Raw genomic sequence first — 26406 nt, 5'->3', positions numbered from 1 at the left:
TAAACCTAGCATGTTAAATTGCAGTTAGGGGCTGATTGTCTGGCTTTTAACACTTCCTACTTTATTACTTTTTGAAGCTTGGTGCATCTGGACCATCGAGAGAACCATTGTGTGATAATTGAGCACTTCAGATAATATAAGAGTTCGTGCATGAATCTGTCACACCAGAACCAATTGCAACAACTGTTAACACCTATAGGTGTTTCTATAATGGGTGCAATATGTGCGGCGCACACACATGCCCCTGTGCCCAAGGGGGTCCACACACTGCACACATTTTATAATACATCTCCGGAGTCCCGCACCAGGCACTGCATTCGTGGAAAAAAAGGCTGACAAATGTCCGTCGCCTCATGCACAGAATTGAATTTAGTCTCCAGAATATGGTGGGCACCATGTTTCCAGAGACCTGCTAATGCGCAATTCGCAGAGTCTACTGAATTACAGAGAGGAGGGAGCCCATCCAAAGTCTGCACACGGGACCCCTCCTCTGTTAAAGCACCCGTGCCCCTTATTCAAGCTGGCATATGGCCTTAGTGATGTATTAGAGCAACAAGAGAACCTGCAAGAGATAATAGCTATGATCGAAACTATTTCAAAAATGTCAAATAGAAAAACTTTCATTTTGGATAATTCTATTATACTCGCTTATTCCTTTCTTTTCCCTATCACTAATTTAACAATTAAAAAAGATTAGATATCATAATGCATACTAATAAAGCAATATACTTTTCATACAAATTGTTTGATTCCCAGTGCACCCTGGTAAACTACTTATTTTATTCTTTTGTTCTACTGCAATATAAATCAATGTTATGTTTTATGGGCTACAACAGACATTTACTAATGAAACAGTTAACGGTGCAATAAGTATTATTAACAAACAAAAGTGGGTACTCTTTACCTAGTACGGCGCCCGTCGCGGGCATCGCGGGTACATTTATGTATGGCCGCGACGCGACCGACGCGATGCCCGCGATTTCCCATTGAAACCAATGTTAAACTTGGAAATCGTGTCGGTCGCGTCGCGGCCGGCCATAAATGCACCCGCGACGCGATGCTCCCGATTTCCCATAGGAATCAATGTTAAAAGCCGCGATGGACCCGATTTTACTGTTAAATGCCTCAATCCACCCGATTTTGCCATAGGAATCAATGTTAAATGGGCCACAGAGCCCATTAACCCTTAAATGTCCCCCCAAATTTTTAACGCCACCCCACGATCCACGCCAACCCGAAGCGTGGCGAGCGCAGCGAGCCCGCGAGGGGCGGCGGTACGCGTCCTCCGACCTTTTCATGCCCTACTATCCACGTCGGCGTGGTGTGAGAATATAATAGTGTGGCGAGCGCAGCGAGCCACCGAGCCCGAATCGTGGCGAGCGCAGCGAGCCCCGCGAGGGGACGCGGATACCTTCACAGGTATCCGCGTCCCCTCGCGGGCTTCACAGGTGTCCGTGGCGACCCAGACACCTGTGAAGCCCGCGAGGGGACGCGTCTACCTGTGAAGGTATCCGCGTCCGCTCGCCACGCTTCGGGCTCGGTGGCTCGCTGCGCTCGCCACACTATTATATTCTCACACCATGCCGACGTGGATAGTAGGGCATGAAAAGGTCGGAGGACGCGTACCGCCGCCCCTCGCGGGCTCGCTGCGCTCGCCACGCTTCGGGTTGGCGTGGATCGTGGGGTGGCGTTAAAAATTTGGGGGGACATTTAACGGTTCATTGGCCCTATTTGGGCTGTGTGGCCCATTTTACATTGATTTCTATGCCCAAATCGGGTCCATTGAGGCATTTAAGTGTAAAATCGCGGTCAATCAGGCTTTTTAACATTGTTCCCTATGGGAAAATCGCGGTAATCGTGGTCATCGCGGGCATCGCGGCCATCCCGATTTACCCGTGATGCCCGCGATGACCGCGATCACCGCGATTTTTACCCCCGACGCCCGCGATTTCAATCGTGGGCGCCGTTCTAGGTAAAGAGTACCCAAAAGTGCATAAAATAACATAACAGTTTGTCCAATAATAATACTGACAAGGTGGTAGTGCAATGTAATAGTATATGATCTAAGATGAATGAATGTCAATGACAAATATCTTGACCATACAGTAACAATATATGTATAATGCCAAATGCAATACATACAAATTACCCGAGTATTCGAGAGCAATAAATAAAGTGCCAATGATAAAGGAAGGAATCTCACCAGAGGGAGACTGTGCAGCGCGTTTCAGATAATTTACTTCCTCATGAGGAAGGAAATTATAATTGTCCAAAACGCGTTGTACGGTTCCTGTCCGCCATCTGGGATAGAACTATATCACCCTCATTGGTCTATTGCGGTGGTCCAGCACGGGACCTACCATTTGTAATTGACAAATCACCCACTGTAGCTGTCTCCCCCTGGTGAGATTCATTCTCACCAGGGGGAGAATATTGCTTCCGAATATCCGGGTAACTTGTATGAGCAGGTTGAGTATCCCTTATCCAAAATGCCCGAGACCAGGTGAATTTAGGATAATGGATTATTCCGTATTTCAGAATATTTTTATATTTCAATGATGTATCTTAAAGTATCTTGCATTTATGTTGTACAAACACAAACACATGAAATACACACAAATATATTTTATTTGTGTATAAAACAAGGTTTCAAAAACATGAAACAAAGTTTGTGTACAATATTATTGCATTTGGCATTATACCTATATTGTTACTGTATGGTCGAGATATTTGTCTTTGGCATTCATTAATCTTAGATATACTATTACATTGCACTGACACCTTGTCAGTATTATTATTGGACAAACTATTATTTTATGCACTTAATGCACTTTTTAAAAATACTCTTGGGTACATGTGAGTTATCCGGACGCCCGATTTCAAAATCGGGTCGGATCGGGCACATCGCATCGCATCGCATGCGACCATCGGATGCGATGCGATGCGATGCGATGCGATGACCCGATTTTTCCATAGGAATCAATGTTAAAATGGACTGAGTCCATTTTAACATGGAATTCAATGGGAAAAAGGGGTCCTTTTCATACCCCTACTATCCAAGTGGGCATGGAGTTGGATATAAACCTGTGGCGAGCGTAGCGAGCCACCGAGCCCGAAGCGTGGCGAGCGTAGCGAGCCCCGCGAGGGGACACGGAATACCGTCCCCTCGCGGGGCTCGCTTCGCTCGCCACGCTTCGGGCTCGGTGGCTCGCTACGCTCGCCACAGGTTTATATCCAACTCCATGCCCACTTGGATAGTAGGGGTATGAAAAGGACCCCTTTTTCCATAGGAATCATTTTAACATTGATTCCTATGGAAAAATCGGGTCATCGCATCCGATGGTCGCATGCGATGCGATGCGATATCGCATCGCATCGCATCTGATTGTATGCCTTAACTTAAGGCATACAATCAAAAAATCGGGCGTCCAGATAACTCACAAGTACCTACTCTTGCACTTTTCCCTGTTTATACACGTGTTATTTATTGCAATGTTAACACCTAAATATATAGCCCTCAAAAAGGCTATATCACATCCCTAATAGTAATTGGGGCACCCAAGGATACCTTATTTTGTTTTAACACGTTTCCTAATGGACAATTTTTTTATATTACATTTAAAATGTTAGCAAATGTGTGCATTAGCCACTGAAACATAACATTCATTTCTATTGACTGGGTTGACAGTTGAGGTGGGTTTATTGACCCTGATTCTAATTGACTTGCAGCTTACCAAGTCCTTATGATGCCACCCCAGCAAATACCCACCCCCCCTGCTGACATTTCCCCTCCCAACCATCATGAAGACACATCCCCTCGCATGTGCCCGCTGCTGGAGAAATCGCCGACCATCTAATGATATTTTCAGGGCTCGCAAATATGTCAGTGGAGACTGACTTATATTTGTGGGCTTACCGCTGAAGACAGGGCGGGCGGCTGACATCATGTGACGTCAGCCGCCTGCCCCAGCACAACTCGTCCTGCCCGCAATTCCATGGGAATGCCCATTGTTTTCATGGGGACACCCATAAAATGCTGGGCATTCCCATGGGCGACACCCGTCCCGACTGCCTCACGCCTCAAGACTGCACCACAGTAACAAAAAAACATCGGTCCCCCGTGCAAACACAGGGGACCAAAGCATTTAGAATGACCCCCGTTGTGTATTGTTCTGCCACATTTGGCCACAGTACCTACTGTACTATGTTACATTTGTTGAACAATCCTAATAATGTATTTTTTCTTTATGGAGCTTGTTTGGGTTGATTTTCTTTTTTGATACATTGCTACTTTTTGTCTGTATAGTTTTTTTTTTCACGATTTTATAGGCTTATACTAATTGCTATCAAATAATAGTCTATTTTTATATATGACTGCAGTTTGCAGCTATTGGCGCAGACCTACTAAGCCTTGGAGAGGGATAAAATTAAGAGAGATATAATACCAACCAATCAGCACCTAATTGCTATGGTACAAGCTTTTTATTTATTTTTGTTCTTTAAATGGCAGTTAGGAGCCAATTGGTTGGACATTTATTTCTCTCCACTTTATAACTCTCCAAGGCTTAGTATTGCACATATGCTCAGGGCCGTAACTAGGTGGGGGGCTGGGGGGTCACGCGCACCGGGCGCTGGAGGTGAGGGGCGCTGTGAGGTCCGGTGACAGGTATGTCCGTCCATCTCCTACTAGCGCGGCTGCAGGAAGCGCTGATGACTTCGAAAAGACTTGCCGGACGCTGATTGGCTGAATTCAGCCAATCAGCGTCCGGCAAGTCTTTTTGAAGTCATCAGCGCTTCCCGCCGCAGCGCTAGTAGGAGATGGACGGACATACCTGCGGCTTCAACGGTGAGAGGACTGTGCGGGGAGGGGGGGGGTCTCCGGCGCCAGGGACAAGGCGTCATTTGGTCGGTCCCCCCTGTCAGCTGCTAACTAAGCAGCGGGGAATAAACGCTGTGCGCATGCGCACAGCGTCTATTCCCGCAGCCAGGGGGCTGGGGGCATGGCTAGAGGCTCACAGAGCCTCTGGGTCATGCCCCCATAGCGGCAAAATGGGGGCGTGGCCTCGCGGGAGAGCAGCGATTATAGGCCATGCCCCCAAATTAGGCCACGCCCCCCGAAAATTTCGACGCGCCACCGGCGCGCATCAGCATCACTAGGGGGGGGGGGGGCACCAAAAGACTGCCTTGCCCCGGGCGCCGGAAACCCTAATTTCGGCCCTGATATGCTACTGTATCTTATTTAATAGGAGCACTGGTGAAGCCACTTTACTATAAATATATTTATATTTCTTTTCATCAGAGACCTTTAACAGTCATTTAAATGTGAACATAAAGGGTACATGTCACCTAACTAATATTTAAAAAATAGTTGTTCATTCTTGGAATAACTCCCAGCAGAGTGGGTAGAGACTAACAAAAATGTGCGGTAAAGCCTGAAGGTTGCAAAGCAATGTGGGTAAGGTAAGGAAGTGTGGTCTAAATGAGCTTCTGTAATCCAAACGGCATATCGGTATGCAGTGACAGATGATGTTACACAGATAAAAATATTTCAGTGTGGCAGCTTGTACCCAGTGGTACCAATGACCCTTTCTGTACTACCAGCCTTACAAAGGAATTGTGTCTGTACTGTAAACATTCTCATGTTCATCTCTTAAAGTTGTTTTATAAATGCAGTTATTTTATACAGTTTTCATTACCTGATATTCCTGATTTTGTGAGTGAATGGCAAATAATAACTGTAACAAATGGCAGAACTCTGGGAGGCCATGGAGTCATCTGCCGTCGGGCTCCTGCTCCCAAGGGGGCACCTCTCCTCCTTTGCTAGTTTAAATCAGTCGATTGAAAACCATTGATATCACTTCTGTGGGTGAGTTCTGAAATATATGTGTTCTCTCTCTATAGATAGATAGATAGATATATGTAGAACACACATATTTCAGAACAGACCTACATGTATATATTTATTTAAGATTGTGTGTGGGTGTGTGTGGGCAGGGCACCAATATACATTTTGCCTCCGGGACAACTGTGACAAACTTACGCCACTGACTGTAACAATATCATTTGAAAGCAGAATACTATATAGAAACATTGTGGTTCATGTCTCAACGCAAATATGTATGAAAGAGTTGCAAATTCTCAGCCTCTCTTTCATAGTGTCCTTCGGACAATTGATTTGTAAGACTATCTGGTGAACATTTATGGAAGAAGGCATCGGGGTGGCATCTGAGTCAATGGAGGTCTGGTGGGTTCTGATTCGGGGCAGAGTTGTCCAATAGGTGAATGCTGGGACATATGTGGCTCTCAGGTACCTCGGGAATCTACACTGCCTCTTTTCTATGACATCATTTTTCTTTCATTGAACCTTTTCCATTAACTCCAGTACGCCACCCAGTGGCCGAACTATAGGAAAAGAAATCCATTCAACTTACAGGGGCAATGTAGCACTAAAAATCCCAAACTAGACATATATATTTACATATACAGGCAATTGTCTGAGATTTACAGTAAGGGTTAAGCAAGGATACAATAATAGATATTTATTGTTGGTACTTATGTAGTATCTGGGCGCCCGATTTTTTGATTGTATGCCTTAAGTTAAGGCATACAATCAGATGCGATGCGATATCGCATCGCATGCGACCATCGGATGCGATGCGATGCGATGACCCGATTTTTCCATAGGAATCAATGTTAAAATGGACTGAGTCCATTTTAACATGGAATTCAATGGGAAAAAGGGGTCCTTTTCATACCCCTACTATCCAAGTGGGCATGGAGTTGGATATAAACCTGTGGCGAGCGTAGCGAGCCACCGAACCCGAAGCGTGGCGAGCCCCGCGAGGGGACGGTATTCTGTGTCCCCTCGCGGGCTCGCTACGCTCGCCACGCTTCGGGCTCGGTGGCTCGCTATGCTCGCCACAGGTTTATATCCAACTCCATGCCCACTTGGATAGTAGGGGTATGAAAAGGACCCCTTTTTCCCATTGACTTCCATGTTAAAATGGACTCAGTCCATTTTAACATTGATTCCTATGGAAAAATCGGGTCATCGCATCCGATGGACGCATGCGATGCGATGTGCCCGATCCGACCCGATTTCTAAATCGGGCGCCCAGATACTACATAAGTACCTTATTGTTTAATTTACTTTGATAAAACAAACTGATAATTGAGAATTTCTGAGTACTGTTTTGGACCAAAGGATTCCTGTAACCCCAATGATGAAGCAGAGACTGGGTGCTAATTGGTTACTGTCTTCATACAGTTGTGGGTGCAGATGCATCTTATGAAGGATGGTGCCCATGTGCAATCTCCGAGCAGACCCATCTCGTGCTGTTGCATACACATTCTTAACACAAGTATCTCTGATAATGTGGTGCAGATTTCTCTAATATGTTTGCACGTTTCTTCTTAAAAATTAAGCTAATGCCATTGTACAGTAGATTTGTTCTATGGAGGCTGCATGGTAAGCAGAGGGGCTGCAGAACATAGTTGCCTACCCTCCCGCATTCTGCAGGAGACTTCCTGAAATAACAGCAATCTCCCTCTCTCCCTTATTAGTTTAGAAATCTCCCTCATTTCCCCTAGCCCACATTACACTGTTATATTTTTTGGGGAAAAAGGAATGAGCGATAGATACATTTACATTGAATCATCAGCACAATTTCCCAACTCTTTATCAAGTATGGTAACTCTTACTAACTGCTTTGGGGCTCATCTACATTTGGATATATGTAATTTTAAATTACACACCCACGCTTATAGGTGCCACAAGTTCACAATCTATGTTTACAATCTTTCCATATATGGAACTAGCCATGCCCTTTGGGTGGAGCTTGACTCGCCCCCTGAATGGGGCGCTTTGCAAAACTCTATTACTAACTATAATCTCCCTAACACTAGTTTTAAAAATTAGGCAAGTATGCTGCAGAAGGAGGAGCCGCACCAAGGCCCTTATTCTGATCGGTGCGGATATTCCCGCATTCTTACGGAGCGGTCCGCACGCCACGGTGTTCTGCCGCGTGCGTCCATCGTCCGTAGAAACGCCCACGTGTCCTCCGCATTCGGACGGACTCACTCTTTAAGAACAGGGCGTGTTTACGGACGACATACAAACCATGCGTGTGCGGGAGAAACACTCCGATTCTGCACGGTATTACAGAGTATTACAGAGTATGCTCGGGAATACCGCATCCGAACGGGAGCCAAGCGGTGCTACCGCCCGTAAGCGGTGTATTTACGCCCAACAACCCACTATTATGTCAATTCTGCAATACATCACATGACCCACTTATTCAATTACCTATCCTCATCAAAAAATGCTTATTTGGAATTGGAATCAATTAGATTCCAATATATCCTTACAAGCATGCCTAACACATGCATTGCACACATTAACCCTTACAGCAATTGAAGTGCAATGGTTTGTATTAGACCCTGTGTAAAATATTATAAACAATCTACACATATACTGTTTAATGTGCAAAGAAAACCAACAACTTTGAACTTGCATAAATTATTTATTACCAGGAACAATTAAATATAAAAAAAACAAAGAAAAAATTATAGAATTAAATCGCGCAGGTCCTGCAGATCGGCTAATAACAGCCGTAAATGGTGTTCCGCACGCAGGAGGGCCCCACGAACCCCCTCATCTGGCGGTGTTGTGGCATCTGTGGGCATGTCAAAGGGGCAAAAATTAGTCATGATATTCATGCATACATTTCACATACTGCTACATACATTGCAGAAATGCTAGGTGACATGTGTGTGTGTATATATATATATATATATATATATATATATATATATATATATATATATATATATATATATATATATGTAGAGAGATAGAGACACACATAGATAAATAGATATGACACATACATATATACATACATGCAAACTTATTTACTACATACTGTGTTTTTTTCCCTCTACCCTTTACTCTGCAGAAGACATAACAGTCATAGTGTTTCTTCTCAGTCACAACCCACCCATGACTAACCAATGACAAGCATGTCATGGCCTCCGTCAATAAGAACTTGTCACAACCTCCTCAGTCTAAGTTCAGTGATGGTTCGTGGCATGGGAGTTATGCAAATGTCAGGAATGCACAGTACACATCCTCAAAATCATAATTCAGTCTAAACCAACCTACAATTCTGTGAGGCCAAAAAAACAATCTGAACTACAGGGGGTGTTTAGGTAGAGGAGGCTCCTGGGACACTGGCAACTTGTGACTCCATTCCAAGGTCGGCTGGGCCATACTCCATTTATAGCATACATCCTATAGTTTATAAATAACATTCACCAAAAATATAGATTCCACTATTTGATGGGTCATAATCAACGCTTGCAGCAGGTGAATTTAATCCACAAATGATCCACTCATCCCTTTACTCCAGGATCCAGTTTAACTGCAACGGTTATGTGGCAGTCAAAATGGAGCTCCAAGCCATCCCACAAACCTGTGTAATTCAGAGGTGTCCTGGATGAAAGGGATGCCTTGGACACCCCATCTAACCCGTACCTGTATCTGTAGCTACCCACTTTGGGGTCTGTATTAATAGTATTGTACCAAAATTTTTAATCACCAGTGCTACATAACAAATACCAGTCCAACTACTTCATGAATGATGCATTATGTAAACATACCGATCTGATGGGACTCCGGGGCCTCACACGCCTCCTCCCCCTCGGATTCGGACACCTCTGGGGCAACCGTGGCCTCCTCAGCCACCTCCTCCGCCAGCTCCTCCGCCACCATCACCTCCTCCACCTCCTCCGCCACAACCACCTCCTCCACCACCACCACCTCCTCCACCACCTCCTCCACCACCAACACCTCCTCCACCTCCTCCTCTGCCACCAACTCCTCTTCCACCTCCTCCACCACCACCTCCTCAGGCACCTCCTCCTCCTCCACCACCTCCTCCACCATCTCCTCCTCCTCCTCCACCATCTCCTCCACCTCCTCCACTTGCTCCTCCTCCACCCTCGCCGCCACCTCCTCATCACGCTCTTGCGCCTGCTCCTCCGCCAGGGCTGCCTCGGACTGCTCCCGTGCCTGTCGTGCTCGGGCTCGTGCTGTGTGGTAGAAAACAAAATCATGGTCAATGTCGGGTCATTGGGGCACATGTAGTAATCCATAACAAGACATACATGGAAGGGTGATAATGTTGGCAAACGATGCTTGAAAGTAGCTCCTTACTGTTAATGGACTCCAAAATGTGTCATTTAAGTTATTATGTGATTGTTAGTAATTTGTTCAATCATTACAACCCTGGCATTTATCAATGTTGAACACATATTAGATCTGGCACATTGTATGCATCTGAATCATGAATGCTATGTCATTACATATAAAAGCCACATGACTGCATGTTAACCAGGAAGAAGCACACATAACAGTCTATGGACTTTTAAACCCATGGACACCCACTTATCATGAGACACATTTTATTGTTTATAGATGGTATGATGTAAGTGCGAAATTTCATAGCTAAAATACTCACAATCAGCTATCTCGCCCCTAATTTGCTGGAGAAGCTGGGGCTGGCGCCTGCGGAGGTCCGACCACCGCCTCTCGAGCTGGCCGAGGCTCCTCCGCACCCGGGTGCGGGCGTAAATCCGGCGCCCTGCCGCAGCATAGGCCCGCCGCTTCTGCCCATTTGTGATAAAGGGCCCCGCACGGCCCAGCCTTGTCTCCATGACGGAGACCAGAGCCCTCAGCTCCGCAGGAGAAAATGGCTCTGCCCTGCGTGTCTCCGCCATGTTAACAATGGCATCAATCAACCAATCAGGTGGTGTCATTGGTTTATCACAGTTATTTGTGTTAATAACTTTATTGTTCATCTTTACATGAACAGCGTCTCTGCGCCAACACAAATGGTGACAATTTCGCATGCCTTAAAAACAGTAGTGCTGATGTATGGGAATGAGCAAATCTGATATATATAAAACACAGTGTGTATGCACTTAGCAAATCCAATAAGGCCTCGCTCCGCCAAGCAACGCGTGCTATAGCTTAGCAACGCATAGCTGTACTTAGCATTACTTACTCTATGCATCTATGTGTATGCGTACATTTATGTTTAAAAGACACATACACATACTTGCAGGTATCCTGAGTCCAGCATTATACACCAGCGCTGCCTGCCTGGCTGCCTGCCTGCCTGCCTGCCTGCTCCTTGAAATGTTTAAACATGTTAATAAATTGAAATATCATATATATATATATATATATATATATATATCTCTGCAAACCAATCATACATCAACACAGGAAAAAATCCCCAACACATTAGAGAATAAATCAATGTACTCACCAGTCATCAGGGATAGTATCAACTACAATAATGAAGATATAACAAACACATAAGATCCCTTGTACAAGGTATAATAATGATCACCTATATTGTCCTTCCCCCAAAACTAAGCACATATGATAAATATCTACTATTTCTTTGCCATTAGGAGGGCAGGCTGGCTAATTGTCGTTTTGTAACACTGACAACTACCACACTGTACTTATTTGAAGGGGTGATTTTTACAACAATTGGTGTGTTCTGGTCCACTAGATAAAATGTACCTGAAGTATCTTTGCGCCACAGAGTCCCGCAGCTGGTATCCCCTCCGGCATTCGGGGGCGCGGGATGGGCGCATGGGCGGATCTTGCGGCTCAGATGGAACCTCCCACTCATCAAAGGGTATCTCACGCCGCACAGCAATGTTATGGAAAAATATACACAGGCCCACGATCCTCGACACCATTTCAGGCGCATACTGTAAGTCACCACCAGTGCGGTGGAGCACTCTAAATCGACCCTTTAAAAGGCCAATTGAGCGCTCCACCACTTGCCTGGTGGCAACATGCGCCCGATTGAATGCCTCCTGTGGGCCCGGTGCTGGGTAGCTGTACGGCGTAAGTAGCCAGGGCGTACATGGGTAACCGGAGTCACCCAGAACCCACGCATCACGGCCTTCCAGCTCTTGTAGTCTTTGCCATATCCCGGTTTGTCGGATGACATGAGAGTCATGGGCACTTCCGGGAAACTTCGAGTTGAAGGCGAGAATTTCCATGGATGGGCCACATACCACCATCACGTTCAGTGAGTGGAACAATTTGCGGTTCCTATATATCTTCTCACTTCGAGATGGAGGCACAAATGGTACATGGGTGCCATCCACAGCCCCTATCACATTAGGGAAGCCAGCAATTTGATGGAAGGCCTGCTGGCTTCTGCGCAGGGTCTCGGTGGCAAATGTCATGGCCATGAAGTGCCCCTTGCGCCTGAACATGGCCGACGTCACACGCCTCAGGATTCGGCAGAAGGCCGGCTGAGATATTCCAGCAAGTACTGCCACTACTTGTTGGAATGATCCAGAGGCGCAGAAATGCAACACCGCCAGCAGCTGTGTGTGAGGCGGAATTGCTGTCGTGATCCCGTGTAGAGGTTCCAGATCACTCTCAATTAACGAGAGCAGATCCAGAATTACATGTGGCGGTAACCGGTACCTAGTAAGTACCTCATCATCGGGCATAGCAAACAGAGTCACCCGTGTGCGATAGATTCTAGCACGTCCTGGCCTCCTTGGGCGACGAGTGGGGAGAGCCGCAAGTGCCCTTAGCCTCCTTTCCATGTCCCGCATCATTGCTTCAGCAACCTATAAAGAAATGAACATAAATACTGATGCACCTATGCACATAATGGCCATATCCCACTACAAATAGATTTGTAGGCTTCAATACGTACAATAGATGGCCGCCCCGTAAAATCCCGAAGATCCATTTGACTCTATAATGATGTAACAATAATATGAACTCAATACACACCGTCCTAAACACACAGATGCTTACAACATCGAACTACTAAACACTACTTGAGTATCAAAGGTGTCTGCATTTGTTGCCGACATCATGTACTATGAGACATTCCAGCTATTGCTGGGACATGTTGTCCTGCAATAGATGAACACACACAGGTTTAAGACCTGTGAGTGAAATAGTGAACATGTGACATGTTGCAATAATGCTACAAAGACTTTGCAGGCCCAACAATCTGTAGTCAGTGAGGCAATGGTGCATACATTCATACACTTACATTGTTAATGGATAACATATCTACAAGGACCATGGAAGAGCTTACCTTAGACCCTGACAAGTCCAGATCTGGAGACAAATGATTCTAGCAGCAACTCACTATTTATAGGCCTGGCACATGTGTGGTCTAGAACAGTAGTGATGAGTATTGGATGACTTGTGGCCTGGATTTTCTAAGGGATTGGGCTACTTTTAGCTTGCAATCAAACGCCACAATACCACAGTAGTCATGAACCAAATGTCATGTCATGCTAGCAAATAGCATGTGTATTGTGCGATAGTCACAGGTGTATCAGAAGATTCTATGCAATGTTAGAATTGGTGACCAGTATTTCATGTAGAAGTTTCGCCAGGTTTTACACAATGGAATTTCCGCCACCGTATGCGGCGCGAAAAAACAGCGACGTACGCTCGTGCACGGAACGCAGCTGCCGCGGACGTCCGCCAAACAGGATACACAAACAGTATATAAAGGTGTATTAGAATGTGACAATGTTGCTGCTAACATGTCTGGATCACAACCAGAGGTGGACCAGGAGCTGCAGCAACTATTTGACCAGGTGGACTCCAGCACCACCTATGTGCCACTGCACATGCAGCCAGTGGGTAATGAGGAGGCTGCTGGCCCTTCTACAGCAGGGCAACCTGCACCTGACCATTCTACAGCAGGGCAACCTACACCTGGCCCTTCTGCAGCAGGGCAACCTGCAGCTGTCTCATATGCACCATCAGAAGAATCTTTTGGAACACAACCGGGGACTTCACAAGATAGTACCATGGCCAGCACTTCAAGTGCAGCGACACGTGCCAGGGGGCGTGGCCATGGACGTGGCAAGGGGAGAAAGAGGGCAACAGAGGAACCAACTACAAGAAATAAGGCATATGAAGCACAGGAGCTTGCCATCCTGGTTCCCCGAGCACGTGATTTGATTGAGTGTCCATCAGAGAGGCTGACACACACACGCAGATGGAAGATTTGGGAAGAGATAACGGCAGAGATTAATGAAGTTGCGCCACAAGTTCGTGAGGCCGACCATGTCAAGAAGAGGCAAGTTGTTTTGTGATACATGTGCCCAGTAATAGACAAGTAATGATTGAATTCATGCTTAGATGGATTTTGCAAATGGCCGGTGAGGTTGTTACCATACACAGACATTATTGACATGTTATTTGGTTGAGAGTTAGAGTAGGGTGATTGTGAATGTGTATTGTAACGGTTGATATCATAGTTGCATGTAATGTTATCTTTTGGACATTAAGCACATGTCGTAATATGTAGCACAGAGCAATGGCAGCAACAGCAAACATCTGGAGTGACATGTATTAATATGTCAACTTACATTGCAGGTGGCAGGACTTCAAAACCAACCTGAAGAGGAAGATGACCAAGCGGTGGCAACACAGCCAGACATCTGGGGCCGGGCCCATGCCATCAGGGCTAGAGTTCACCCCCCTGGAGTTGATGGCCGAGAGCTGTGTATCACTTGAGGAGGTCAGGGGGGTGAGCACGATGGATAGCGAGGCCCCAGCTGAAGTGTTTGCGTCTTTTATTGAAGGTAAATATTTGTCATGCCATAAAGTTGTGCAAGTAATTATCTTAGAATGTGTCCTAATTGTGTTTATCATTTTCCACAGACACGCCACTGCTTGGTGACGACTCTGGTCAGGAGGTGGAGGAGTCCGTGCCACCTGGCCCGAGTGGTAGGCCTGTGCAGCAGCAGCCATCGGCCCAACCCGATTTGGCCAGGTTGGCCCAGATGCTTGGGGACATAAACCAGCAGGGAGACTTGGCATCAGAACGGATGCATAGGACCGAGGAGATCATGGCGAGCTTGGTCAGCACCCAGCAGGCCATCGCTGGGAGCCTGCAGGCCATGGCTGAGGCGCATCAGGCCATGGCTGCAAGTGCTCAGGTGCTGGCCGAGCAAGCCACCCGCCAAAATGATCTCCTCCTCCACCATAATGAGCTTATGGTGGAGCTAGTTACCAGCAACAGGGTCCTAATGTCATCCGTTTCTGGTGCATTACCACCAGCAACACTCCCTGCTGGCAGGAGGGGTAGACCAGCCAACCCCTCACCAGCATCTGCTCCACCTGCCCCAGCATCTGGCCGTGCCCGAAGAGCTGCTGCACAGGCCAAGGAGCCTACCAAGGCCAAACGTGGTCGAAAATGAACTTGTGGCTGCATTAATCTCCACCGTTATCTCATCCCAAATCTTCCATTGTACTGTGTGTGTCAGCTTCTTGTGTCCAATCACGTGCTGAGGGTAACCAGATGAGCCCTTGCTTCAAATGTCCTTTTTGGTTCCCCTGTTGCCCTCTTTTGCCTGCCATTACTGTCAGCTGCACTTGATGTGATGTTGCTAAGTCCCCGGTTGTGTTCCAAATGATTCTGCTGATGGTGCATATGAGCCAGCTGCAGGTTGGCCTGCTGCAGAAGGGCCAGGTGTAGGTTGCCCTGCTGTAGAATGGTCAGGTGCAGGTTGGCCTGCTGTAGAAGGGCCAGCAGCCTCCTCATTTCCCACTGGCTGCATGTGCAGTGGCACATAGGAGGTGCTGGAGTCCATCTGTGTGCAATTATATTTGTTTTGTATTATAATTTATTTTTGTACATTCCTGCCATGGTTTGTTTTTTTTTGTATTTTTTTTTTTTTGTCATTGCATCACAGTGGCATTGACTGTGAAATGTCTATAAATAAATTTCTTTACTTTACAACAATTGTGTGGTTTAATTAGTACATGTCGCATACACATGTGTATTGATAGTATTAATATTCAGTCATGTCCATTGTTAGCAGGTTTAAAGTGTGTCCGAAGTACAGCATATGTGGGTGATTAGTAAGGTTTCCTTGAAGCAGCAATGGTTTCAATTAAAGCACTGACAAGCGTCCTATTAGTGAGTAATGAGTAAAGGAGACGATTTTATTGGGTTCAGGTGTTAATGCTTGTAGTCATTAGGCGGTCCGTTCGCCTCCCGCAGGAACGAGTGGTGTCCGCAAAGCAATAGTGGCCTTTTGGACACCGCACATTTCTTCCCTTTTTGTTCGCGTGCATTCGGAGTGGTATCCGAATGCACGCCCCCCAACATAAGTGTACTCCCCCGTGTCCGCCCATGTTTCCGCCCCGTTTTGCCCACTTTGAAACTACGCCCATGTGTCATTCCGCATGACGCCCATAATACGCCCATATTTCCCGAATGATTGCGGTGACCAGTTTTGTACGGGATTTGGCCGAACAGGTACGGAGTCAAGGCGTGGCACATGCGCGTAGCGTTCTCCACGCATGCGCAGACGCCGTAAAGACGCGATCCGAAAGTATGCGGTAAAGTACGCGTCAATCAGAATAAGGGCCCAACTGCTATTACAAACTGACTCATTGGCAGTTGGTGTTTCTCCCCTATTTGAATTTTGTACTGTACTGCAGCCCCACCTCTGGAGCCACCACAAGATACTGTATAAGTGTATTCAATGTGTGCAGCTATCCCTGTCTTTATCTCCGCTATCCCTGCTTTAGGAATACAGTGTTTATTTTCTCTCTATGGGCCCATTTAACAACGATCCAGCATACAGCATATATATATATATATACTGTTTAGTATCGCAGTGATAGCAACGATTACCCCGTCATTTAACATTACAGTACTTACCTCTGCACCAAGGTCCAGCGACATCCGCCACTCAGAGGCATCCTCCATACTGTTCAGCTTATTGTTGCCAGCAATGGGCTGTTATGTCATTTGCTTGATTCTTTCATCCGGCATGGACTCATCACTGAAGCCAAAAAGGTTGTTGATGGGTCCCGAGTGCCAGCAATAGGGCAATAGGGATCCTAATGCTATCACCATTTATAGATGGTATAAGCTGTTTGTTAAATACTGCTTCTATGCTAAAGGGGTAATTCCTAGTTGTTACTGTAAATGGGGCTCTGATTTATAGAAACTGATTTACTGGCTACCAAACACATATGTTTGCGCCCGCAAAGCAGTATATGGTAAATTAACCCCTGGGGCGTATTTAATGAAATGGTGCAATTAGAAGAATATTATTTCATAAGCCCACCCATGTGTGTCACCCGGTAATATGTGATGCTGTACGTTTGGCACTCACCTGTCATTCAGACAACAGTAAATTATGGGGTTGTACATGGTGGAGCTCATTGCCAGCCACATGATGGCCAGGTAGAGCTGCTGGTAGAGTTTTTGGTTTGTGTCATCGAGGGTCTGCAGCAGGAAATAGATGTGATACGGCAGCCAGCAGGTCGCAAATGTGCAAACAACCACGATCATCATCTTCACTACCTGCAGGGCACAGAGACAGGAAGCTTGTTAGTGACCCTCTAAGGCACTGGTGCCGCCAATTTCCAATTCCACAACAAAGGGACAAATGTATGAGAAGTGATAAAGTGGTGAAGTGATAAAGTGGTGATAAAGTGGTGAAGTGATAACGGACTAGCCAATCCTCTCCTTATTGTATTTTTTTTAACCCAGCCCATAACTTCACAATTAGGAGCTTATTGGCTAGTGCCTTATCACCACTTTATCACTTCTCCAGGCTTAATTCATCTCCCCCAAAAGGTTCTAAAATTGGCCAATCATATGAGCTTATACATTGTACTTCTGTGGTTGCATTGTGTCATATTGCTGAAATAATTTAGAGATCTCTACATAGTATTTTAGGCGTTGGATTATTGAAGGTTTAGTTCATATTTGCAAATTAAAATAAACTGTATTAGGGTTCACTGATCCCAACCTAACACATAAACAACATGAAGGATTCTGTTGAATGTGTACTAGCCTAGAACACAAGAATAAAAGAGCAGAACATATAGAATTTGTCTTCCACCATCTGTTTGATACATGGTTAGCATGAGTATACATATTGTATTTGGCATGTGGATAAATGATAACTATTACAAGCTCCATTAGGTCTACATTCCACGGGATGCGGTCAATATGCCGGCGGTCGGAATCCTGACGGACGAAATCCCGACGCTGAAATCCCGACCACCGTATTGCCGGCACTTTGTCCCTCTATGGGTGTCCACGACATCCATAGAGGGAGAATAAAATAGTGTGCCGAGCGTAGCGAGGCACAGGGCCCGCTGCATGGCAAGCGCAGCGAGCGTGCAAGGGGGGGGGGATCCACGGCCCCCCTTTGTTGGCATTTCAGTGGCCGGGATTCCGACCGCCGGCATTTCATACCGAATCCCATTCCACATGCTGTTAACAAAGCCCAACACAGAAGGTCCTGTATGCAGCCACAGTAGAACACTGTAAGCCCCAAGAACTACAATGAATGTCTTAGTGTAAACTGCTGTATAACCAATACTTTTCCATAGCATTTTTTATTTATTCTTTATGTTAGCAGCCGTCTTCCCACAGTTACTGAGGTTATTGCAAGCAGTCAGAGCTATTCGTAAGGGATTTTCCTTGAAAGAGGAGAAATGGAAATGTGAACTTGTTTTTTGGATTATCCATATTCTTTGCACAGTATGTCATATTGTATAGCACAGTACAATATTGCAATTTGTCCTATACGGCCACCATTCCTTGTTATGTGGAGTAAGAATTGGACGTGATTTAATTAACATAATAAAATATTTATTATATGGACTACATGAAAAAACCTAGAAACAATTATTATTATTTTATGGTGCCACCATTGGCATTTATGATAACATGATTTATGAATACAATAATAAACACCCTAGCATCTGATGTGTGTGACCTCTAGCATGTATATACATTCACATTTCAAAACTTACAAACTAAACCTGAAATAAAGACTCGGAGACTTAGGTTTGGCAGAAATTGTTAGCTGATTTATTTTAGCACTTTTAAGCTAGATTAATTTATTAATAATTAATTAATTAATGGTGGCCCAGAAAGAACGGCTAATTAACTAAGCTCCACCCACACAATCTGCATACGTAATCAAGCCTACCCTAACAAGCGGTATCCGCTCAACCTACTGCATTGACTACCCACCCATCAGGGTGTGGTCGCTGTCCCCGAGCGGGTGATCCAGCGAAGGCCTAAGCCAATGAGAGGCGAGCGCACCGAAAAGCAAACATATACGTAGCATCATCATTTGAATAAGAACTAATTCTATTAACCTGTCATTCTTTATCAGCCAACGCAATTAAACACCCACCCAACCATAATAACACAAGGGAGGGATGGCAGGAAAACTTTCAGCAAAGAGAGAAAGACTCCTCCCTTTCCTGCACTGATATCCCAGCTAACACTGCCCTTCCATAAGTCCTTATTGGACCCCCGATTCACATGCTTCCCTAGGTCACACTACAGCCTTGGATGTTTAACCCACTCCATACCTATTGCAGTCATTACATTATTCTTAAGGGTTAAAGCCAACAGTACAAGAGCAACACCCCCCCACCGCCCCAAAGAAAAACAACAGAAAAAACACTTAATTATTGAACAATGTTAGGTGGACAAGAAGAACAGTGGGAAGTCACCGGAGACTAGGGTAGTGCAAGGTGAGGACCAAAGGGGTGGAGGGCCCTGCTTGTGAGACCTTATAAACTGAAGGATTCTATTAAGGTACTGCTGGTAACACACATTCCATTTTTGGGAATAGTCAGTTATAAAACAGCGCCCCTTCCTCTCTGTGCCATAAATGCCTTATATGTTATTTAAATTAGTGATTAAAATAACTTAATCCCCAATCGCCCCATATGCACACAGCAATCTAAATAGTGCAAGGAATGCTGGGGGCATACCTTCCACAGTGATAAAAACAGGGGGAGTGGTGCATAGTGCAAGGTTACACCCTCTTGCAGCGAGACTACACCTACATTTTGGCCACACACTGTAATGTTTGGAGGCATGTGATCATTCTGAACCAATTGTCAGCACCGGGGTTCCTTGTGTTCCCGGCTGTGACCGTGGTGGACCAGTGGAGGGCGCTGGGTAGCAGGACGAAGGAGGTCAGAGGTAGCTGGAGCTCATGCACGGAGGAGAGAGGATGAACTGCCGGGGACACAGAGGATTGGCTGAGACCTAGAGCAGAGGCGCGGGGTCTAAGCCGACAGTGGTATTCACCAGGGACCCCCGCAAGGGGATATGGACTTCGCTGCAACTGCCGACCAGGTCGCGGCCCTCTGCCCAGGTTCCCCTGTGGCTTTGGCAGGGTTTGAAATACAAGAGTCTTTAGAGGTGTACTTAAACCATCGATGGTGATCGATGGCACTGAATGCTATACAGCAACACGGAGGGTACTTGAGAATAGTGAGATGCGGCCTGGAAGCCGGGGATGACACGAAGATATCACAGGGAGACGCTGGAGACAATGAGAAACACTGGAGCGGATAGGGAGCCGATACTTGAGATCACTGGGGATCGCTGGAGCGGCTAGGGAGCCGATACTGGAGATCACTGGGGATCGCTGGAGCGGCTTGGGAGCCGGTACTGGGGATCACTGGGGATCGCTGAAGCGGCTAGGGAGCCGATACTGGAGATCACTGGGGATCGCTGGAGCGGCTTGGGAGCCGGTACTGGGGATCGCTGAAGCGGCCTGAGAGCCGAGGGGAGACGGGCACGGAACCCACGGATAACCGGACACTGAGTAAGTAACCTGGGCTGCACGAGAAGACAGGATCACACGGCAGATGGAAACACGTGGAGACTTCTGGCAGGAGTGGAATGACCAGGACGCTGAGAGTAACACAGGTGACAGCGGACTCAGGAAACCGGACCTCTGGAGCACGTGGGGAGTCTTGACAGGAGCTTAACGCTGGAGAACTCACAGGTAAACTGACGAGTTGTTCAAGACAAGGAGGAGACTGTGAGCTGGGCTTTTATCCTCCAGGTGATTGCTTGATTGTCTGCAGCTTGCAGCAGCAGACAGAACCAGGAAGTATGCCTTGAGTTACCTGGGATCATGTGACTGGTGCTGAACTCAGGGAGCTTCACAGGAGTTCTAATCACTGAAAATGCAGAGCAGCTGCAACAGCAGCAGCTAGGAAACAAACAGGCATAGAAACCTCAGGAAATAACTGTGAACCAAGTCAGGTTCATGACAGTACCTCCCCCTTAAGGGGTGGACTCCGAACACCCCAATGAACTTGGCAGGGACGGGAGGATCGGGCCCTTGAGGCTAGGACTCCACTATAGCTTAAGTTGCATCTAGTACGATAGCCAGGGGCTTTTGGATAGCAACTTGTAGAATTCAATTTAATTTTTTCCTGAGGCAAAACATGGTTTTCATCTTCGGAACAGGTGGACCATCCATCATTGACAAAAACTGATTTTACTGGAACACCTTCCTGGAGAAAAACATGGTCGGGAGGGATAGAACCTCCCGGGAAGGGAGTTTCATCATGAACTGGGTCATAATCGGAATCTGAGTCCAATTCTAATGGACGTATATGATCCTTTCTCTTGGAAGTATCAGTTAGAAAGTCCTGTAAATAATGTAAAGCAGAAGAACCAATACAGATTGCAGACTCTGAATGATCAGTATACTTCTCTTTAGAGACAGAAGTGATGTTAGCTGGTAGTTCCATGGGACTAGAATTTTTTAAAGGACCTGCAGAAGGACAGAGTGAAATTACACCCATCTTTAAGTCAAGGGACCGGGGTTTAGAAATATCTTTATTTCTGGAGATATGTTGACTCTTAATATATGGATCCTGGAGAGCCTGGTCTTGTTCAAGTTTAGATACTCCAGAAAATTGAGAACGCTGATATACACTGGGACAGGCAGAGTCCGGGCTGGAACCGGAACGGACTGAATCCGGACATTCAGATGGTCCATCTTGGACCTGGACTACACAGGGTGTAGACATAATGGCACAGGAAGAAGGCTGACCTGGAGTAAATGGCTTGGGTGCCATTTCTGGAACTGGAGAAACAGATACAGATGTTTTAGAAGTATTATGCATAAGAGCACTGCGGCATTGAGGCTTGTCACCCTTCCTGGATGTACAGAGGTTACAGTCTCTAATAAGGTGACTAGCACTACCACAATAGAAGCATAGGTGGAGCTTTCTGCGACGCTGGCGTTCAGCTTCCGAGCATTTGGAATGCGAGAATCTAATGACTTTGTCTTCACACTGCATGGAAGAGCATGGATTATTTCTAAGGGAGTTTATAACAGGAGATTGTTTCCTTGCAGTGGGTCGAGCAGAACTTCTTGCAGTAACTTGTGTACTCTGGAGGATTTCTGGTATTAGCAGAATAATAGTGGACAGAAGACTTTGCAGCTGTTCCAACAATCTATGAAAAACACTCAGAGGCTCAGAATCCCTTTGGCAAGGGAACTGGGAAATCCGTGGACAATTCATGGGTGACAGGGGACAGGAAACTGGAACAACCGGAGTTGAATTGGAACATGGACTAGAAGTACGCAGGAATTGCTGGAGATCGTCCAAACAGGAAGTGACAGCAGGTGATGCAAAAATTTTTTGGGCAGTCGACGCAGGAGGTGTCAACGACTGCTGTATAGTGTCCAATCGAGTGGATACTCCCTGGAGACTCTTCGTTATCCACTGCTGAGTGGCTTCTTGGATCTTCATACGAGCGGAGACATCTGGAAGAGCCGCTGGTCCCACACTTGGGTCGTGAGCCGAGTCCATCGGTCTTGAACAATCTGTCAGCACCGGGGTTCCTTGTGTTCCCGGCTGTGACCGTGGTGGACCAGTGGAGGGCGCTGGGTAGCAGGACGAAGGAGGTCAGAGGTAGCTGGAGCTCATGCACGGAGGAGAGAGGATGAACTGCCGGGGACACAGAGGATTGGCTGAGACCTAGAGCAGAGGCGCGGGGTCTAAGCCGACAGTGGTATTCACCAGGGACCCCCGCAAGGGGATATGGACTTCGCTGCAACTGCCGACCAGGTCGCGGCCCTCTGCCCAGGTTCCCCTGTGGCTTTGGCAGGGTTTGAAATACAAGAGTCTTTAGAGGTGTACTTAAACCATCGATGGTGATCGATGGCACTGAATGCTATACAGCAACACGGAGGGTACTTGAGAATAGTGAGATGCGGCCTGGAAGCCGGGGATGACACGAAGATATCACAGGGAGACGCTGGAGACAATGAGAAACACTGGAGCGGATAGGGAGCCGATACTTGAGATCACTGGGGATCGCTGGAGCGGCTAGGGAGCCGATACTGGAGATCACTGGGGATCGCTGGAGCGGCTTGGGAGCCGGTACTGGGGATCACTGGGGATCGCTGAAGCGGCTAGGGAGCCGATACTGGAGATCACTGGGGATCGCTGGAGCGGCTTGGGAGCCGGTACTGGGGATCGCTGAAGCGGCCTGAGAGCCGAGGGGAGACGGGCACGGAACCCACGGATAACCGGACACTGAGTAAGTAACCTGGGCTGCACGAGAAGACAGGATCACACGGCAGATGGAAACACGTGGAGACTTCTGGCAGGAGTGGAATGACCAGGACGCTGAGAGTAACACAGGTGACAGCGGACTCAGGAAACCGGACCTCTGGAGCACGTGGGGAGTCTTGACAGGAGCTTAACGCTGGAGAACTCACAGGTAAACTGACGAGTTGTTCAAGACAAGGAGGAGACTGTGAGCTGGGCTTTTATCCTCCAGGTGATTGCTTGATTGTCTGCAGCTTGCAGCAGCAGACAGAACCAGGAAGTATGCCTTGAGTTACCTGGGATCATGTGACTGGTGCTGAACTCAGGGAGCTTCACAGGAGTTCTAATCACTGAAAATGCAGAGCAGCTGCAACAGCAGCAGCTAGGAAACAAACAGGCATAGAAACCTCAGGAAATAACTGTGAACCAAGTCAGGTTCATGACACCAATCTAGTAACACCTGGCAGTTTAACGATGTCACAGGATGTCTCTCAGGAACTAAGGGGGCATGGCCATACCTGTCCATGGTCTATTCAAACCTTCATAAAAGCCACATACCCCCTGATATTTTACAGATGTTTAAGCCCAAAGTTAATTTCATATGCAGTTTAAAAGCTGCAAACAAATGAACATACAACTAGAAGGAACCATGTCTAAAGGTGCCCACACATGATGCTTTTTTGCCTTGCGATGTGATGTGCTTCCGCACACATCACATGACAACGTACAAAAAGTATGTGCAGTCCGTACTTTTTTTTACTATATTGCATCTAGTTCTATATTGCATCTAGTTCAAAACGCACACTGTTGCATTGTATTGCATGCGCTTAGAACTGGATGTGATGTGATCTAGTACAAAATGCACAGAGCGCATCACACCTTGTGATAGGTAATGTGCGCTTCAGAAAAGCACTGCAAAAAAAATATTGTTATGGGTTAATAAAAGGACATTTGTCATCTTCACCAGTTACCTAGCTTGGTGGTATGTGATGCAATCGAAGCCAGGAGTATGGCCCTTATTCTGGTTCACTCGCAAAGGCAAATTCCTTCTCAAATCGACAAAACCATTTACACTGCTGGGGGCCTTTGAGAGTGAACCAGAATAAGGGGCTATGTTATAGTGCCCTACAGCTAAGGGAACTAGTAGCACAATTTGCAGTTGCAGAGACAAGCTGCAGCAGGGGCAATTGATCATGGGCTCTGCATGTCGGGGATAGGGTGGGTGTGTATATGCCTATGGGGGTGGGGGAACACAGGAGAGATCTATAAGAAGTGGTACGGGAAAGGAGGAATATAAGGAATATAAAGTAAAGGATGCTAAAGTGTTGAAAGGTAAAATAATAAAATGAAAAAACAAAACATTGTGGGGGATGATGCAAAAAAGGGTATTTTTACAGGTGGGGGGAAAGTTGACAAAGTGCGTGTGAGGACTATTATCATTAGGTTTTTAGACCGCTGTGGGGTTTATTGTCAGTGCGGCATTGGGGGGTTATTTTATAATGGGGCCTATGCCAAAAAAAACATAGATATATATTTTTTAAATAAAATATTTTATTAAAAATACTTTTTCAACTTTTTAAAGTAAATAAGACATCAATTTCTGAGCATCAGCGGTTAAATATATTTTTAAGAAAAGTGAATGTTGTCTGCTGAGCATCTTCTCAGACTGGCGGCCCCTCTGCTTTTGTGCTGTTACTAGAACATTCCAAAAGCATTTTCAGCTTCTTCAAAAGAGCTTACGCCTTACTCTCCCAGATAAAGACTCAGGAGCCATTTGTCTTTGGCAGCAGTAAGGCTCCAAAATGTATTCTTTATTAAAACCATATACTGCAGAGATAAGAAATTACTTTCTGGAGTTCATTAACCCCTGCTGGGTCAGCATTTTTGTCCTGCAAAGGCTCCTATAGAAATAATATTTCACTATTCTGATTAGGAACCTTTACGGGACAGTGTGCTCTCTCTCTGGGCCTGATTCAGACCTGCATACTCTGCTGCGAATTCGCAGCATGAGCGATTATCGGACTACAGCACATCGTACCATGAACATGCGCAAGCCTTCCATACGAAGACAGCCAGTGAAGGCTACAACACACAAAAATAAGAATTAAAATAATAATTGGGAATCAGCAGAGATGCTAAAATAATGTCCTCCACCACTAGGTCTTGGAGGACATTATTTTAGCATCTCTGCTGATTCCCAATTACACCTGGGACCCCTCTCCCTTTTTTGGACTCTGAGGGGTGAAGGTTTTACATCAGCAGGTTTTTTACCCAATTTTTTTTACCCAATTGTATTGTTAACTGTTGTTCATCATTTGTGAGGACTGGATGTATTTTTATTGCCATTTTATGGAAGAACCATTACATTAAAAAGATTAACTTCAACCATTGGAGGCGTTATTTGTGAGGACTGCTGTGAATCCTTACCAAAGAAACCCTTATAGGAGTATAGGGACCCACATTGGGGTAAGTGTCCATCCTTACTCTAGTGTCCAGGAGGGAGGAGATGTGGTGTAACCACCCAAGGTGCCATAATTAAGAAAGAAACCTTTATGTGAACGTTAGCCTCTTTAGTGAGGTGGGTGTATACCAGCCAAGAACCATCTGATTTTCGTTTCACTAATCTGAAATACCCCTATTTCTTTTCTTCGTTTGGCACCCTGGTTGGAGGGAAGTGGATTCGATATATCAGTCCGAAAATAGAACCTTTGACAAGGCAGCGCTGAAGGGAACTCTTATTTTTGTGTGTTGTGGGTGTAAGGGTTGGTACCCCTAAGTATTCCCAAGCTATCTGGGGTGCAGGAGGTTGCTCTAATCTTAATCTTTGCTAGCCAGTGATGGCTAGCCTTCGCTGGCTGCTTGCAGAGTGATTGACACCCTGCAGCCATTTAGGGGCAGTAACCCAGCGTTTTCTGGAAGCATCCCAGAAAACGCAGGCATTCCTCAGCTGTTGGGGG

The 26406-nt window shown here is 46.2% G+C and overlaps 1 protein-coding gene across 2 annotated transcripts in view; it reads right to left on the bottom strand.

Moving 5' to 3' along the window:
* Positions 1 to 26406, bottom strand: part of TACR1 (tachykinin receptor 1) — a 221979-nt gene that overhangs the window by 20185 nt on the left and 175388 nt on the right. For both annotated transcript variants that reach the window (XM_083184514.1, XM_083184513.1), the window contains exon 4: positions 17215 to 17405. In XM_083184514.1, the coding sequence (XP_083040640.1) occupies positions 17215 to 17405 (191 nt within the window). The remainder of the gene's footprint in view (positions 1 to 17214; positions 17406 to 26406) is intronic.

This window comes from Crinia signifera, chromosome 4, assembly GCF_055691185.1.
Source record: "Crinia signifera chromosome 4, ASM5569118v1, whole genome shotgun sequence".
In the NCBI taxonomy this organism is placed as follows: domain Eukaryota; kingdom Metazoa; phylum Chordata; class Amphibia; order Anura; family Myobatrachidae; genus Crinia; species Crinia signifera.
This window is presented reverse-complemented; position numbering and strand designations above follow the sequence as displayed.